This window comes from Notothenia coriiceps, unplaced genomic scaffold (assembly GCF_000735185.1).
Source record: "Notothenia coriiceps isolate Sejong01 unplaced genomic scaffold, NC01 NC01_scaffold00021499, whole genome shotgun sequence".
NCBI classification, from domain to species: domain Eukaryota; kingdom Metazoa; phylum Chordata; class Actinopteri; order Perciformes; family Nototheniidae; genus Notothenia; species Notothenia coriiceps.
This window is the reverse complement of record NW_011354200.1, coordinates 98,122-116,656: the sequence shown is the minus strand read 5'-3', so window position 1 is coordinate 116,656 and position 18,535 is coordinate 98,122. Positions and strand designations below refer to the sequence as shown.

The window sequence follows — 18,535 nt, the reverse complement described above, 5'->3', positions numbered from 1 at the left end:
GAGGACCGGAGGCCAAATGTGCGCGAGCGCGTCCACGCCTAATGGTGCGTTTTGATCGCGCATTGAAAAGAAAAGCTGACAGTGAGCATTTTCTTTTGATGCGAACAGATCTACCGCGGCTCGGCCGTAACGCACCCACAGCTGGCTCACAACCAAAAATATTTTTGCGTATTTGCAGACCGTTTTACACTTTGCAAATGTATTTGTGAGTTCGCAAATCTTTTAAATGCATTTGTGGATGGTGATTTACATTTACAAATCACATATTTACACACAAATTATTTTTATGTTCACACAAATAATTATGAGACATATCTAAGCCCATAAATGTATCATATATTTCCTTATCTGAGTCAGCTTATTGAGCCGTATCTGGCCGTGCAACACTTACAGTGTCACATACTGTATGCAGAAATATTATTTTAAGCAACACATTAAGTTGACGAAACACTTGAGTCAAATGTAATTAAAATCAGATCCACTCGTGTCTTGGACGGGGCAGTGATATCTTAAACCTGTTAATAATAATAATAATAATAACGAATAAATAACTGAATGAATGAATAAAGAGAGAAATACAATTATGAAACATTAAATGAATAGTAAGAACAAGCTAAAAAGTGAGTTTATAATAATAATAATAATAATAACAATATAATACTAATAACAACAACAATAATACTTATTATAATAACAATTATAATTATATAAAAAATTATTAAAAATATTATTATAATATAATAATACAAATATATAAATACTACTAATACAACTAAATGTAATTTGTAAAATATCTAAACAAAATGGCTTAAATATTACAGCGACAGGAACATTGCATATCAACTTGTGCTCTAAAATTATTATTTATATATCTGAATACTTACATTGAACATTCAGAGCCACAGGGGCAGATCTGACCGTGTCCTGTCCCTGGACGGTACAGTAGTATCTCCCAGCATCCTCTCTGGTAGCCTGGAACCCCGGCTGTGGGACAGGCTGTCCGTCTCTGAACCAGAGGATGTTGACCGGTGTAGAGCAGCCCGACACACAGGACAGACGGACCTCCCCCCCCTCTGTCACTGTGCTCGGCTCCACCACTGTGGTCAGCTCTGCAACAGAATCATAATGTCACAAAAACACATTTAATTTATGAGGAATGTATCCTTCCTTGATTAATAGTTATTACCTCTTACGGACAAACGAGCCGCTCTCTTGCTTGTCCATCTGTTGATTGTTGTCACGAAATTGAAAAGGTATGCTCCTTCATCATCGTGCTGTACATTATTGATCCGCAGACGGCAGTCACCCCTGTAGTTGCCCACATAGTTAAAGTATGCTGAGTTCAGAGGGAGCTTTGAGAGGATAAAATGCCCCTGACGGAGTCTGGACCAGCCCACTGACGTGACCCACCGCCCTGAAGGATAGTCGTACTGACAGTCTATGATCACTGACGACCCTCTCAAAGCACACTGATCTCCAGAGGTCACCCCCCAGTCCCCACCCTGCACACCTTTGGGCAAAAATAAAGAAAATATACAGTCAATTGAATTATTAATTTGCTAATAGAATCCATAAAATACCCAAATGTGGGTGTGTCTTACTTGTCAAATGTAACTGTTCTCAGCAAAAGTTGCATTTGATCACAGTCAATACTTTTTCTAAACATTAATACAATTAAATAAAAGGTCCCTTACCTGGCAAAATTACCAGAATTATCAGAATGAAGCTTTCCATGATTAGTTAATCTGGAACATCATAGCACAGGACACAGATTAATATTGTCTAATTACAGGTGAGGACAATGTAAAAAAAGAAACGTATAGTGTATCAAAGTTAGTAGTACTCACCAGTTAAAGCAAGAAGAGATATTACTTTGTACATTCATGAGGATGATTTAAGGAGTGAAAAAGAGGAAGTGGGAGAATGTGGACGCCCTGTTTCCTCATGTATTATCGTCATAACAGTACATACAGTTACAACAATTTACTAGCTTCACACAAACACCAGTAATTCAACTAGCAGTGGAACCATTTTAACAGTGGCCTGCTGGTTATTTAACTATATCCATATTGTTGTTGCGTTTCAAGTAGTTAAATTACTTTATTGAGTACTTACCTACTTAAACTACAAACACATTTGGGCCATAAAAGGAAAGGAAATCTCTTAACTTTTTTATTCTACCACTGCTTCTCTGATTACCACTTCATTGATTGTGTCCATTGTTTAGAACCAATTAGCGTTCAAGCTTTTCAAAATGTGTTTTTATAAAGATGGAAGCTGCAGATTGTTTAATTGCTTTTCTTATTTTCTCAAGAGTGTACATGTCAGAGTAGATTATATTAGATGTATTGTCCCCAGGGGGGAAATTAATTTTCACAGCACTGTACACGTAAGCAATATACATACAATATATAAACAACAATAATAACACCTGACAACAACAGATAGCGACACACATGGCAGATACACTCAGCGAGGCCTGTTATTTAAGACAGGAATGGCTGACAGAATCAAGCTTTTTCCAATGTTCTGTACCTACGCCCCGATGGCGGTGGGCCGAGGTACTGGTTGAGTGGGATGTTACCCACTTGGTGGAAAGTAACAAAGTACATTTACTCAACTACTGTACTTAAGTACAATTGTGAGGTACTTGTACTTTACAGCTTTTGGTACTAGTTACTTTTTAGGTTTAGAATATTTGTTAATTCATAATATAAATCAATTATTAAATACGCTTTGACATTATGTATAGTTTAAGATATCCAGCAGCAGTATATACAGTTATTTAAATGAGCTCTACCTTTACCAGTTGGGATAAAAACACATAAATCTCCATAATAGTTACCCAGTAACTCAATAAATGTACAATTCTGAAATGGGACATTACGCATAATGAGTACCTTTACTTACTGGACACTGTGGTGATACATAGAAGGTTTCTTAGTTACAAGTAATTAATTATATGCTAAATATATAAAACTGAGGTCACTGCAGTGCAACAGAGCTTTTTCTGAATGATATGCTGGTCTTGCATCGTCTTGGGCAACACGATCCCTCCTCCTCCACAGGGTGGTGTTCCTGGACTGTGCAGGAGATGTAGGACATGCAAATCACTGGTGGGGTTACAATAAGTAACTGGTGAATAAATACAATACCTTATTAAATATGATATGACCATGCTTGAAGAAGAGAGAAACATTGCTCTTATAATAACATTGCTTCAACGTCTTTCGGACAAGATACCGTAAACTGTACGATTGACAGTTTAACACTTCAACAATGCAGCGAGCAGCTGATCGGCATTGTTGTGAAAATGTGATAGTAAAATAGTGAAACCCCCCTGCCCCATATTATCAATCACAAGGGATGAAATAGTGAATAAAAACAGATCAATAACTGGATAGCTTTTTTTGGAGTAATATTGCAATAGATTTATTTTTGCTATAAACAGGTATAAAGATAGATATAGATATTAATGGCAGGTGTAAATTAGAAACCAAAAAGAAATGGAAAGAGAAAAAGAAATGAGGAAGCAGGCGAAAGAGAACTTTTCCAATGTGATATTAATGCTGTGGACTTTTCACAGAATAAAGTGAAAGTGCATTCTTGTGTCTTTTGATAACATGACTTTATTGCCTCAATGTTTCTTGGTTAGCAATGCTTAATAACCAAATATGATCACTGTCAGGACTGCATGTCTTATTGTAAATGTTTTGCATACCAAAAACAGATAACATTGGCTGTAATTACTTTTATTAAAAATCAAAACTAAGTTAATTAAGTTGGCATGGCATACATGGTCGATTGAATGAATGTTAGAATGAAATGAAATAATGTATTCATTTTAATGATTGAGATTCATACCTAACCTTTAACCCTTGCATTAGTCATCAGTGCTGTTGACTGTTTATTAACTGCAGCCATTGCAACATACACCTAAAATAAAAGAGTAATAGATTTGTTCTACAGTGTAACAAAGTGAATGTAATTGTACATTATTTCTGTCATTGAGACTGATTCAATGGAAGCAATCTATATCAACTGAATAGGTGTTGCAGCATTAGCAAACAAATAAGCCTGTTACATTTAGAACATGGTTGAATACAATGTGGAAATGCATATGTGTCAAATATTACATATTGTGTATAGATGTCGAATCCTTTTCAACAGGTTTCTTCCAATAATATGTATTGAAGTATAATTGTTTTCGTATGTTTGAATACACATTGTTTTGACTTTTCATTGGTCAGAGCCAGGATGCAAAATCAACGCTAGCAACGGTACATATATACTGTGGATATGGATGCAAGCAGTCTGAGTTCTGCTTCATCAGGCAGCATACAGTGGGAAGATGCATAGAAAAAAGGCAAAGACATGCAACACGGTCAGGATCTGGACTCCCAGTGTGCACCATGTTAGTGAACTGCAGAGGATCCATGAGGACACGTCTGACCCAGAACAGTTTAGGTATCATCAGAGTTCACCACGGGTGTGTCCTACGATGTGAATGTGAAGTACTGAGCCTTCACATGAAGAAGTGTTGTACAGCTGAGGAAGAAGAAAGGAAACATCTGAGAATAAAAAATAAAGTCACTTTAGAATAGAACACAATTAGCAGCATAACAGAGCCATTGTAGGGGTTCGGGGGGGCGGTAAATTATTGAAAAATAGTTTCCAAGATTATAGATATTAAATTAGATCTGAAATTGAAATGGTCAATTAAAAAGAAAAAACTCACAAAATGTATAAAACAAGCAGACGCTGCTTTTGAATCTACCTCAGAATATTACCAACCTCCCTCCCCGCCCTGTCATCTTTTTTATTTGTTTAGCTACAATGTCTCCATTTCACTACATTTAGTGCAGATCAAATGTTTCAGCTGTTAACATTTTCTTTTGGTGTGTATTACAGCATGGATTGGTTTTTGCACCTTTTAGACTCTTTACAGTTGGTACAATATCATTTGGGTCGTATTTGTGTTTTATTTTAGGGGCTTATCTTTGCTGGATTATTTTGAAACTACTATTTTATCACCACATAAGAGAGTCCTACTGTATTAGTGTAACCATACCATTTGAGTGCATTTGACCTGCACACTAACATCTTGAGATATCTAACTATCCAAACTCAGATATGTATATGTATATTTAGATGATCAACGCTTTACCTTGTTGTGATATCTTGTTTTAACAGTTACAATATCATTTTATTTAGAATTTTAGTATTATTTTTGTTTACCTTGTTTTTTTTTTTTCAATCTCACTCTGTTGCTTCTTCTGACTCCTGGATTTCCCACTGGGATTATTAAAGGTCCATTTATCATATTTTACACATTCCCTATACACGATCTGTAAACATATGTGGACCATTTCAAGTAAAAAAAGACATACTAAATTGGAAAAAGTGTATCCATATGGTAACTTAACAGAGAGTTGTATAGTGTTATACCTGATTTTCCTCTTTGTTGCTCCCAGTCAGCGGAGAGGCTGCTGCAGTAAAGTGTAAACGACGTTGGGGGAGTCCTTGGGCTTCCTCTCACCCCCCAGTGGCAGGTTGTGGATCTGCACCTGGTCCACGCTGAAGAAACAGCATCAACAAACTGAACCATATGAGCTCCTCTGTACATCTGACTCAGATCAGATCATAAAAGCAGCTCCAGAACCATTCAAATGTTTTCGAATGTCTGAAACCCGGGATGAAAAATGTATTGTCCTCTCATAAACGAGAGGAAGGTGTTGGATATCGGAGAAGAAAGGGAGTGAAGACGGAGGAAAAGACAAAAGGTTTAGAGAGAGCATGTGATGACATGAAGATAAAGAACAAACCGATGTGGTTGTAAAATATAATGCCAAACACAAAACGTAGATTGCTGCTGTGGCCAACAACTCAAGACACATGGTGTGAGAGAGAGAGAGAGAGAGAGAGAGAGAGAGAGAGAGAGAAGGAGAGATGTAGTTCAGAGGTCAAGAGGAAGTGGCAGAGATGGAGGCAGAAGGTGGTTACCTGGACAACTTGGAGTAGTGGACAGTGATGTAGTTAAGGGCGGGGCTTTTAACTTCTGTGATTGGTGGAGCATCTTTCAGAGGGACGATAGCGGGATGGCTGTCACTCAAGTCCTCTGACTCCTCCTGTACACACACACACACACACACACACACACACACACAGAAAAGAGAAAATGAATGGGTGTTTTTTAATCAATAGCTTTTAACAGAGAGTTATTGGATAAATAAAGCCTGTTTTTAAATTGTTTAAAGAAAATCAAAAAATTAGGCATCATTATTATTACATTATTAAAGTTATAATAAATAAGGACTGTACCTTGTTTGCTACTTCTCCTGACTCCATGTCCACCCTGTGCATGTTCTTACTGTAAAGAAGGGGACAATATTATCAAAGCAACGCCAAGTTGTGTCTATTAAAGCAGGAAACTGGTGTTTTTCTTTGTGTCGTGTGGAGGAATACAGAAATAGCCGTTAAGTAAACATGAGTGTACTTCCTGTCACCTGATCATAATGGCCACAGTGAGAGTGATGAGTCCAGCAGACACCCCTACTGCTGACGCCAGGGCGATGACCTTAAGACGACCTGTCAGTGGGAGGACAACAGAGGTTATCTACATGACTAGGAAGCAGGAAGAAAAGAGGGGAAGTTAGATTATTAAAAATAGAAATGCGATGGATACAGAAATAGAAGCAGAGAAAGTGGGCCGTGCATCATCCTGCAAGCGTCTAGACTTGTGTTTCCAGTTCTGATTTCCAAACCTCACTCCACTTCTTCTGCCTTCGTCTAGACTCAAATAGTCGTTTTCCACAACACCTCATCACCCCCTTTTCCTCTCCCCTCGTAGCGAGAGGGCTTTACATGACTCACTATGACTCATAGCAAAGCAGTCAGAAACCATGAGGCCGTACACAACCAGAGCCCGGACCTAATGCTGCGATAATGACAGGGAGGATTCATCACTCATCATGTCAAACACACAGGAACTCATCCCAACGTCCCTCAGAGTAATACAGCTGATAGTCAGACACACAGATGTAAAGATGGGGCGGGGGTGTTTCACTTAGCTTGTCAGTGACACCTGATCTCCCCCCTTTCCATTTTTAATGTGACAATAGCATGCACAGGGACAGTACAACTACACTTAACACAGGGAAACGTTTTCAGCGGATGAACAGATGAAATGCTAAAGGCCTCCAGGCAGTGTGAATCTGACTCTGACACCTTCACAGCTCAAAATAAGAAATCCATTGTAACATATTTCGGTTTCAACTCTTGCTATGATATCATTGAGTTCATATCAAAAACCAAAAGCAATTCCTTTGGTGCCGTGCCATTGTTCAGAGGGTCAATTATTCTAAAAACCCAGTAGTTCCAAAAATGTAAAAAGCACATTTATAGGGCAGACTCATTGTCCCAAATAAAAAAACAAAAAACGCTATTGTTCTAAAGTACTGTACCCACATGGCTTGTTATTATGCAGGATGATGTATGATAACCAACCCAACAATTGAAACACACTGTAAGCACTTTTCTCCTCCGAACTAGGGTAGCCTGTTCATTGAATATAGAGGAGGATAGTGTTGAAGCAGCCACTCTGAATGGAGCCTTTGCAAAATATTATAAAATGACAGAATGCTTTATACTGTATATCCGGTGGAGAATTGGGTTTTGGGGCAGTTTCTGCATTTAAGAATTAAATAAATATAGTAAAACAATTAAGGATAAAACATTCTTATATAAACCTGCAAAATATAAGTAATATTTTGCAATAAAAAGATTAAATAAAAATAAAAGATGTCTTCAAAAATAATAATAATAATAATACATTTTATTTGTAAAGCACCTTTCATTGCTAAAAGCAATCCCAAGGTGCTAAAATACAAATTTAAAGTAAAAATGTAGCCTTTTATTAAACTTGTGTTTTTAATTACTGTATGTATTGTATGCCCCTTGTAGCACTTTGGGATTGCTTTTAGAAATGAAAGGTGCTTTATAAAATCAAATGTATTATTATTATTATTATTATAAATGTGCACATCTTAGAATGTAAAACATGCATATTAAAATATATGTAATAGTGAATTAATAATAAGATACTCACGCTGAATTGCACAGTTTAAAAGGGTTTAGCTGCTGACGGTGAAGTCATAGTGCCAGTCTTTTGAGAGCTCTTAGATTGATTATGTCATTCCTAACATAGCTTTCATATGAATTGTGTTAATTTTAAATAAACGGATAATATATACACATATTTTTCCCATTTGTCCTGGACTTTGAAATCCAGCAGTATCCAACCCAGACCATGATGAGATAAGCTGAGGATAAAGTGTCCATCATGACGTACCTCTGACCCGCACAGTGAGGACAGGAGAGCTGTGGGCTCCGATCCGATTCCTGGCCTCGCAGTAGTACTGACCGCTCTCTCTGGGGCCGACCTCTGAGAAGGAGAAGACGGGACCGGACCTGCTGCCCCAGGCTGCCGGGGAACAGAAGGCTATGTCAGAGGGTGTGGAGGGGGGCAAACAGACCGAGGCACACAGAGCACGACGCCTTACCCACTACAAACATTCAGTTAGGTATTGATGATTTTGTAATGTTAACCTTGAGTGGAACCACATTTTTACGATGCTAACATTGTACAGGGCCCCCGTCCAGAGCTAAGCGGTGCCACGTGAAGTTGTCCACTGCTGGGTTGGCCTGGCTGCTGCAGGTCAGGGTCAAAGGTCGGCCGGCGTCCACCACACCGGAGGGACGAGCCAGAACTGAAGTGTTCTTAGGAGGGTCTGCGGAGAGGAACAGAGGGAGAGTACAGAGGGCTAAGGGAGGTGTAGTCTGAAATGATGTTGTGCAAAGAGAAGAGCTAAAAGAGACTGAAAAGAAGGCGCTGGCAAGACCGACAGAAACTCAGGGAAGGAAAGAAGAAGGAAAGAGTAGCACTTAGATCTTTTACCTACATAAAAGTAATAATACCACTGTGTAGAAATACTCTATTAAGTAAAAGTACAGTACTTACGTAGTTATTTTTCCAATACTAAGAGTTGTGTCACTGTAACTGAGATACACATTAGTAATATCCATAGTAAACACAGGCAGTACTCACAGAGTATAGAGAGCGTGGCGACGGGGGAGGTCTGATGTCCTATGTGGTTCCACGCCGTGCAGTAGTACTGACCAGCGAGGTGAGCACGCACTGAGGGGAACGTCAGGTTCTGGAAGCTTCCTTTAGACAGCAGCTGGTCACCTAGGATACGATACCAGGCATACCTGCAGGAGAGAAGGTAATGAAGATGATGATGGAAACAATGATGACGTTGGAAATGGTAATAGAACGGTGACGCTTGTGCTGCATGTCTCTTCTGCTTGGGGCCCCCAGAGTGTCTTGCAGTGCCACTGTATATTATATAGATGTATTGTTTTAGTTTAAATTACATAACAGTATAAAACATAGTTAAGATGGTCTTTTTTATCAAATCCTTCTTACACAGTTATGCATTTACTTAAAAATAAAAACGGATAATATGGGGACACTAACAGGGGTCATTGGGCTGCCGAATGAGTACTTTTGGTATTTTAAATACATTGTGCTGCTTATACTTGTGTACTTCTAATTCAGTAACATTCATAATGAAGGGCTTTGACTTGCAGTGGAGTATTTCTCATAGTGAGGTTGAGTTAAGTTAAGATCAAGTCTGAATTAAAAACATAAGGAGATTAGAAGGAGAAAAGAGAACATTTGAGGAGGACAAAGGCAGAAATGATGATAATGATGAAAGAAAACAGGCAAGAGGGTCAATAAGGATCATGATAAGAAAAACAATATCAGACTCATGTATTATTTGGAAAAACGGAATAACCTCAAGGAGTTCAGTGGTGGTCCTACCTGCTGGCAGGAGGGTGGGCTTGGCAGACGCAGCTCAGGTTCACAAAGGAGCCCTCTCTGATATCTGCTGCAGGACTCACCAGCACACGCGTGTTCTTTGGAGAGTCTTAACATGCAGAGAGGAAAACAGAAGCAACATTACCACCATGTTCATGTTTTTATTTGACATTTCAGTTTCAGTTTGTGTCACTTACACAATGACAGAAGATTCCCTTCTAGTTTAAAATAGAGTTGTTGCCTAATCAGTTCAACCCAGACTAACCTTTGACAGACAGAAGTTACAACAGGACTGAAAATAGAAACAGACCTAATATGTGTTAATAAAGGGTTATTGCATAATGTGATTCAGATTTCAGCATGTAGTTTGGATTCTGATGTGTGCATGAGTTTTAATTAGAGCAAGGGCACCTTCTCTGTGATAACAAAGCAAACACTCAACACACTTACAAGTGACGTTGAGTAGAAGAGGGTTGGAGCGGTCTGTTCCCAGGGAGTTGCGTGCTACACAGAAGTACTCTCCTCTATCGGTGTATCTGACCTGGGACAGACGGAGCTGAGGCCGAAAACTGTCCGGGATGCTGCCACTCTCCATGTCTGAGGAGCGGATACAGACACAGATTACACGATTAATCCAAACACTAAGTCATATGCCATATTTTCCCTCGAAGGTCATGCATATTTTTTAGCATTTCATGTTGTCCTGTACCTTTGAACCATGCAAAGCTCTCCACAGGTGGAGCTGCGTCACTACTGCAGGTGAGAGTGACAGACTCCCCCTCCGACAGACCCCCTACTGGGAAGACTGCTATGGAGGTGTAGCGGGGACTGTCTGCAGGGGAAAATAAAAGAAGGAAAAAAAGGAAGGACATTTGAGATAGAATGAAGACAACAAGGACACATAGGGAAAATGCTAGTGCAGTTTACACTATATTAAATACATTTAATAAATATAAAACTTATCAGGGCCAATAGCAGGTGTGTACAGTCCCTAAAAGTGATTTATTCTGCGTTTCTGTGATTAACCCCAAAATGTGTCTCCATCTGGTTTGAGATACACCACATAAAGCATTTTTAGATATGAGCAGGTTTTGTGAAAACTGTGCGTTTTGCTTTGTAAGAGATTACTCACATCCAAGAGCCAGCGTGAGGGGCGGGGACTGCACGTTCTGTGGTGGGATTGGTCGACAGGTGTACGCTCCAACATGCTGCTGGTCAAAGCGGTTGATGGTCATCCATTTCTCATAGGAGCCCTGGTTCAGTCCGTTCCTGTGTACAGAGCATCATATCACATCTACAGTGTTAAATATTGACAACATGTATGACTCTCTGTCTAAGTGACCACTAATACACTCATATGAATAATCACACACCTGTACAGTGCCAGGCTCCTTCCTGGAGCAGCACATCCTGTCGCCTGGCAGCCTACAAACACAGTCTCTGCAAGGCCAAACATGTTCCTGGGCCTGGCTGGATGCACCTGGACCTGCAGGTCTGAAACACACACAGACAGTCATACACTCACAAGCACACTGGGTGTTTCTCAATGTCGAGGAGGCTTGCTTGGTAGCACATGCACTTCAGAGTCAGTTGCTTCAGAAGCAAGGCAAGAATCCTTCCTAGTCTCGGAAAACAAATAATTGTGGGACAGGCTAACAGGTGTGCAGGTGTGCGTCATATGTGAGGCCCCGCCTTAAATGGAGCGTGATTTCCGCCAAAGATTTGGAAATTGGTCCGTGCGCAAAGCATTGTGGGAATTTTAAGACCGCGGAGTCTACACATGTGCAGCCTCGAAATTTCCCGCAACAAAGTACGCCGGCCTCGGTAGAATTCCAAGTATCCTGGACATTGGAACAGTCCTTCTGCGGGACTCGATGACGTAGTATCCTTGAAATAGTGGATCTGGAGCAGCTTTCCTCGACACTGAGAAACACCCACTGTCGGCTGCACAGAGCAGGATGGTCAAGAGGGGACAAAACGCGTGAATATAGATAACAGCTTTTACACTTAGATATCAGCATGAAAATTCTCCAGCTGATTACTTACTAGTTTTGCAACAATTATAAAATCAGGAATATAAATGTAGTCTAAATCCGGCCAATAACAACATATGAAAACACCCCACTGTATCAGTGGGAGGAAAAAGATAAAAAACTCCGTCGATTACCAGATACATATTCACACTGTAGCAAAAATATACCTTAATGTGTATCTGTGGATGTCTAATAGAAGACAAGGTATGTAGGCAAAATATCCGTAAAGGCAGCTTCTCTTTTGCCTGAACCTACTTGTCACATGGAGGGTGATGGTGTTCGGTGAGGTCCATCTCCCCAGTGGTTGGTCTGTCTCAAACCTGAAGTGGTACTGGCCTGCATCACTCAGCTTCACCACCCGAATCTGCACTGAGCAGCTGGAGTAGCTGCCCCCGATGTACCTGGAACCCACCATCGTGGTGTAAAACATTTATTCATTAATTCACATTCACAGCATATTAACATGCCTATATTCGTTCTCCTACCGTGTGCGTCCGCGGTACGACAGGCTGATCTCGTTCGGGTCAGTGTGGTAAGTGAACTCCCTCCGACCCTCTGCAGACACACGGAACCACATGACCCGCTTTACGTTGTGACCTGTGAAGTTAAAGAAAACCACAAAAAAATATGTAAAACGTTGTAACTCTAGATTGTTTTGAGGCTTAATATAATAGTTATAGATATTTGAAATAGCTAAGTGAAAAATAATGGATATGATACCTGATGGGTAGTCATAGCGACAGGGCAGAGTGACAGTTGTTCCCGCCCACACACAGATCTCCCTCCGGGAAAATGACACGCTCCACCTGCTCTGGATACCTGCAGCACAAACATACTAAATCCTAAACAGCATGAAAAACAAATGCTACAAGAACATACAAACATGAATAGTTAAAAAGAAGCAAACTAAAACTCACAGACAGTCTGCGACGCTTTACACTTAAACAAAGCACTACAGGCTAACAGATGGAGTCTCTACACTCTGCTTTTTTCACCATTTTCTTAATGTTTTTATGTTGGACGAGTTCAGGGATTCAAAGAAAATGAAGCATCTACTGGCTGTCACTTTGACAAAAACAGCTTGCCATATAAAATAAGCTAAGGTTTAGGGAATACATACTTGAACATTAAAAGGAGGTGTACATTTGAACTGCCCACAAGTCAAAGTTTTCCTTCAGTGTGGCTCCTCAGAGAAAGACTTGTCAAACCACAGCTTCAAGTGTGACTAATAAAATTGAAGCAGAGAGAATGAGCCTTGATGTACAGCCATGGTGTCATCCTGTGCTGCTAACTGCCTGCCTGGCTGACTACCTTGCACAAAAGGCAATCAATACTTATAAATAACTGGAGCGTAAAGGCAAGGGCACCTGGCTGCAGGAGCGTATGTGCATAATGGATCCTATAAATCACTCATTCATTTTTCAACTGTTGTTTTAAAGCATGTGTGACACATTAATGATATTTCTGGAATAAAATATAAATGTCTGATAGTTAAGGAGCTTCCAGTTCATATTAACCCCAGAAGTTGTAAGAATATTCTCTTTAAAACCATTTCACGTTATGTTTTTACACCTCACAATGAAACAAAGTCATAATTTCTGATGTTTTATTGTGTTTTCTCTTACCTGGCAAAGCTGTAAGGATGGTGCCCAGAACTAACGCACCTGCCAACATCTCCGCTGACACGAGCTCTGTAATGTCACCGGAGAAGGAGAAGCATAGAGCGACACAAAGGTGAAACCTTTATCAGGAAAAAACCGACACAATACAGCTGGTTAAATACGAAGCACTCACCCCTTAAAGTATCTTCATTCGCCAAAGTTACTCAGGAAGAACAGGGTTAGAGGGATGAATGCGACTCGATGGGTGATGGAGGTGAGTTTTTAAAGGGAGGTTGCATTGTGATGACAGTCAGGTGGCAGCAGATGGGAGGGGGAGTGGAAGGGAGAGGAAAAGGAAGAGGAAGTCACTTCAGATGCCTTTTAACCCTTAGATGCACGAGTGACTGGACCCTACACTCTTACATAAGTGGGTCAAAAAGGACCCGTATTAGAATAATATGTGTTTTTATGCCATTTTTGTAATTTTGGTTCAGAAAAATCACTAGAAATACTTTATATTTAATTTTTCACTATTTATAATTTTAGACACTTTTTTTACATTTTGAAAAAAAAGTTTTGAACAGAATTGATGCAAAGATCTCTGCTATTCTGAGACCCTCACAGTATTCCAGTCCCTTTTCAAAACTCATCTCTTCTCCTATTGTCTACTCATAGCCCACCCCCCATCAATCCATGCCGGTTGATCAAGTTTGATAGTCCTATACCACCCACCCTAACCTTCCCTTATATTGTAAAGCCCTATAAAAATATAATTTATTATTATTATTATACAGACAGGTATCAGATCTTGCTGTGTAAAATAATCTTCCTGAGAGGTGTCACTTGTGATGTAGTCTGCATGGTCTACAGTGAATGTATTCCTGACAGCAAGAGGTGATAAGAATAAAAGGTTCCCATAGGATTCCATAGAAAATGCATGCGGGTCATTTTTGACCCACTCATTGAAACTTGGGGTAGTAATAAAAAAACTTAAAATTTAAAATGCGAATGGTATGATATCCAAAACATGTTTTTGAGGAATAGCTGGAATATGAAATGATAAAAAATGTAATTACAAAGATACTTCAAGAAAACCACCTCACCGGGTCAAAAAATACCCACTTATGCATCTAAGGGTTAATACTACTTTCAACTACCTTTCCACTGTTTCTATTCCCATTTTTTCCACTTCTCCTTCCAAAACAGTCTTAAAAGGTCAATGATGTGATGACACTGGTTCCCTACGTTGTGCTATTTAGAAAATGTGACAACCCTTGTGATCATGTTACTTTCACAATTGTCTCTTTTAACAGAATTCCTCTATCAACCGATTGTTTCTGGACTTAGAGAAGTTTTCAGGAACTAACTACATGTTCTAATCTCTCAAACTCTTTGCAAGAATTACCCTCAACTATAACTATTAATAATACTATTCCTCAGTTATTCCGTAAAATATTCCACAGTTTAAAGCCACAGTTTTATGATATACCTTTTAGATCTTGGTAGTTTTTAGCAGGTCAATGATTTTGGTCATCCTCCATATTGGTCTTTATCAGAGAAACAAGCCAAGCGTACGTTTGTAGACCCTTTGGTTGGTCAAACACGAGCATAAACACTGTGAATAGTTTTTCTAATTTGTGTTGTTTCCTACTGTACCTTAAAAAAGGCACTGATGAGAGCCGTGAGAGTGAATCAAACAGTAAAATTGCACGCTGTAAAAAACAAAACTATGAGCTTAAAGTCACTGAAATGTAAGGGAACTGCAAAGACAGGCAGTGTTTTTTTACTGGTTTCATGACATGTATTTGACTCATTGTGTATACTGAACGTGCAGTAAAATATATTGCACTGTAAGGGAAGTGAATTACTCTACTCTGACACTGTCACAATGTTTGAGCAAACTCTGACCGTCATGATTGACTGATTGTTAAAAGACGAACATGTTTGGTTGATTTCTAAAACAAGTTCAGGCCTGTTGGCGTACATTAACATACATAAGCGAAGCAGACATAGACCCAGCAGCCCAGATGTCCTCTCATCTACTGCTCTAATTGAGAATCGTTGGCACGGAAAGCTAGCTACCCACAAACAGACGTGAGGAAGTTTGAGACCTCTCAGTCAACTGTGTCCACTTAGCCTGATGAGTCTAAATGACTTTAACATCCTACCCTGCCACATCTTGGCCAATAGATGTCAGTTTAGCATCCCGACTCGGCCAATTGGCTACTTACCCCAGCTCTGACCCAGGAGTAATGATGATGTACAGTTTAACTTCTCAGTCAATCTCTGTTCATAGGCATCCAAGTCAGAGAAGGGACGAGGGTTAACTTTAAGGTTTCAGAGATGAAGGCCTATATCCTCTTTATATGTTACATAAAGATAAATAAGAACACCAGGAATATATATATATATATATATATCTTTTTTTAATTAGTTATTAAGTCCTTCAAAATAACCTAACTAAATGAAAGGGATAGTTTTCAAAGAAAAGAGTGTTTAAAGTGTAGGTTGTACAGTATGACCTGCTTATAAATGGTCAGTGTATTACCTACAGCGGATGGCGGTTGTCACGCCCCATGTCGGGGGGAAACAGAGCAGCACTGGTGGCTTTGTCAAGACAGAGCATAGATACCAGCTTTTTCAACACAATGGGCTTCCCAAAAGCAAGGTAAAGTAGTGAAAATATTTGAAATGTTGTGTACATTTAAACTGATATTGAGTTTATTGGGCCTTTCTTTAGGCTATTATTTTGGCAAATATATACGTTTTTCTGACCTCCCCTTCCACACAAGTACATTATTTTCTCCTGTGATGGAAGTGACTGTTTCTACAAACCATGGGCATTCTGACCGACATCTACTTAAATGTTCCTTATTTAGAATCCCCCATTATTAGCGACTAACCTTCCTCCTCATAAAAGATACAATATTTATTCTCAGGATTTATCAACGCCAATATCAGCAACACCAACTGAAATAAAAACAGAAGGCAGGTAGATCTCTTAGAATGTTGCAACACAATGCATCTCAGAAGCATGATAAAACCCAATAATAGATGGTAAAATAGGTATGTAAAGTATATAATTGCTCAACACTTCTTGTGTGCAGTTAAATATAAGCTAAGTAAGCACCACCAAAAACAACCAACCTTAGCCTGAACTGATTTCTTCCTTAATAATTGCCATTTTTCACTTCTGAACTCCCAAACTACCACCTTAAGGTTGTGTTCTGGCATGTTCGGCTTTGTTCATTGGGCAATCAAAAGACAAGAGAGGGGTATGACGTGGAACACAGGTTCCCCGCTGGAAAAAAAACTGTGGATATTCCAATAAAGTGGTACATTATGCTTTTAACCATTAGGCAATCAGGCCGCTGTCTAAAAAAATACAATTTAGTTTAATGGGGTCTGCGTTATGTTAAATGTAGAATTTGAGCTGGACCTTAAACAGCAACCCTAATAGGAAACACTCTCTGGTTGGGAAAGTAACCTTTCAAAATGTAATCAAAATTCTAAGGATATATAGTTCAATGCACATTATATTCCAGTTCACAGATTGCTAGGTTGGATTATGGGTTGGGAACCAAAATGGGTCGCAGGCCCTCCTCTAGTGGGTCTCCACATGACAGGAAAAGTTTGTATGATTTAATGATCCTGGATCCCTGAGAAAAAAAAAGAGTAATTTTGGTCTCTGGCTGAGAAGTTTTAAGAACCTTCCCCCTCCAAATACTGTGTGTATTATGTTGAGTAAGAAGAGTGGTGGGCTTTGAGCTTAACCTGTAACCACAGAATGACTTCAAAAGGATCACGGCACACTAATAGGTCAAAGCCTGATGTAATCTTAATCGAAAGCAGACCGGACTAAATGAATGAAGAGAAACAGATGGATGGAGCTAGATTAAGTGTGACTGACCACAAACAGAAAGAGAAAGAGGGTGAGAGAGGGAGGAAGGAAAAGGTTTAAAGGGGAAGGTAGGAGAAGGTGGGGGGGACAAAAACACGAGGTAAGGTTGGAAAGAAAGCCGGAGAAAGACTGTATATGAAACGGCGGAAGTAGGGAGAAAAAGTAGGAAGAAAAGAAAGTACTAAAAATGAGGGGGAATTGTTTTAAAATGTGTGATGGGTTCGTAAAAGTAGAGAGAAAAGAGATGGAAAAAAGTGTGAGAGGGAGCAATAGACACATGTATGACAGCGTATCCAACCCTAACGGTAGGGAAGGTATCCGTCCACTGACCGCAGCCTCAGGGCCAGATGAAGTGTGACCGTCTGGTGGTCAGACTGGACCTGAAGATTTTCCGCTGTTGCAAAACACTTCCTGCCTGCTGTTTTCATGTAATGTGACCGCTCACAGTTTGCTCCCCTGCCATACTTTAAGTTGTACAATATGTTATTTCTGTGTTATTCCTCTATGCCCACAGATTAGACTTTTGGCTCTGCGGGCCCTCGAGCCTTGGACGGACTCCACAAAAGCAAATAATGATTGGACTGTCCAACATGTGTTAGTCTTCAAATTGAGTGGTGCTCTCCACGGGAGAAGTCTGGGCAAGCACGACGATGATCAGAGCTACAATCATATCTGACAAGGTGATATGTTGTTCCTGTGCTGTCTTTTAGGAGCTCCGCATGATGACTTGATGAGCAGGATATAAGCCAAGAGAATCATCAAACCAATGGGGATTAAATAAAAAGAAATAAAAAGAAAAAGAGAAAAAAGAGATGGGATTCTTTTTTGTTTAACTGTAATATCTTTAGCGATTTATACACTTGACTTTCATAAACAAGCCAAACCAAACACTTGATGAATCTTTAAAACTCTTAAATCTTTGAAACTTATTGGAGATCTATTAAATGTACCCTGGTTTTGCTCATTCTTGCCCCATTCACAAACCGTGCTGCAGGGTCAGATTTCTGCTGCTTGTCTGCCAGAGACCTGTCTGTGGCTGCTGTGGTATTCCACGCTGAATGAGTCATGTCTGGTGGTTATTATGGGCAGGCGTTTGACTACCCCCCCCCCCCCCCCC

At 39.7% G+C, this 18,535-nt stretch overlaps 2 protein-coding genes and 1 long non-coding RNA gene across 4 annotated transcripts; all 3 read right to left on the bottom strand.

Moving 5' to 3' along the window:
* Nucleotides 1–884: 884 nt before the first annotated feature.
* LOC104953305 (cell adhesion molecule 4-like) lies at nucleotides 885–1,740 on the bottom strand (the record flags this gene model as incomplete). Its single annotated transcript, XM_010780224.1, has 3 exons — nucleotides 1,695–1,740; nucleotides 1,187–1,510; nucleotides 885–1,109 (listed from the first exon to the last, which is right to left on the bottom strand). Coding segments are annotated over exons 1-3 (589 nt in total), but the record flags the coding sequence as incomplete, so codon positions are not given.
* A 1,731-nt stretch (nucleotides 1,741–3,471) lies between these two features.
* LOC104953302 (uncharacterized) lies at nucleotides 3,472–6,127 on the bottom strand. Of its 2 annotated transcripts, none has more exons than XR_799211.1 (3): nucleotides 6,004–6,127; nucleotides 5,449–5,577; nucleotides 3,472–4,571 (listed from the first exon to the last, which is right to left on the bottom strand). It is a non-coding gene; the product is annotated as an uncharacterized lncRNA (long non-coding RNA). The 2 variants fall into 2 exon arrangements; XR_799210.1 differs by having other exon boundaries at nucleotides 3,472–4,548.
* A 91-nt stretch (nucleotides 6,128–6,218) lies between these two features.
* On the bottom strand, nucleotides 6,219–13,844 carry LOC104953304 (B-cell receptor CD22). Its single transcript, XM_010780223.1, has 16 exons — nucleotides 13,711–13,844; nucleotides 13,542–13,607; nucleotides 12,637–12,735; nucleotides 12,402–12,513; nucleotides 12,172–12,317; nucleotides 11,257–11,377; nucleotides 11,016–11,152; nucleotides 10,593–10,715; nucleotides 10,334–10,480; nucleotides 9,887–9,992; nucleotides 9,107–9,270; nucleotides 8,640–8,789; nucleotides 8,351–8,482; nucleotides 6,507–6,588; nucleotides 6,322–6,370; nucleotides 6,219–6,236 (listed from the first exon to the last, which is right to left on the bottom strand). Exons 2-16 carry the CDS (start codon nucleotides 13,588–13,590, stop codon nucleotides 6,219–6,221), a joined length of 1,635 nt encoding a protein of 544 aa, XP_010778525.1. The 5' UTR covers nucleotides 13,591–13,607; nucleotides 13,711–13,844.
* Nucleotides 13,845–18,535: the final 4,691 nt, after the last annotated feature.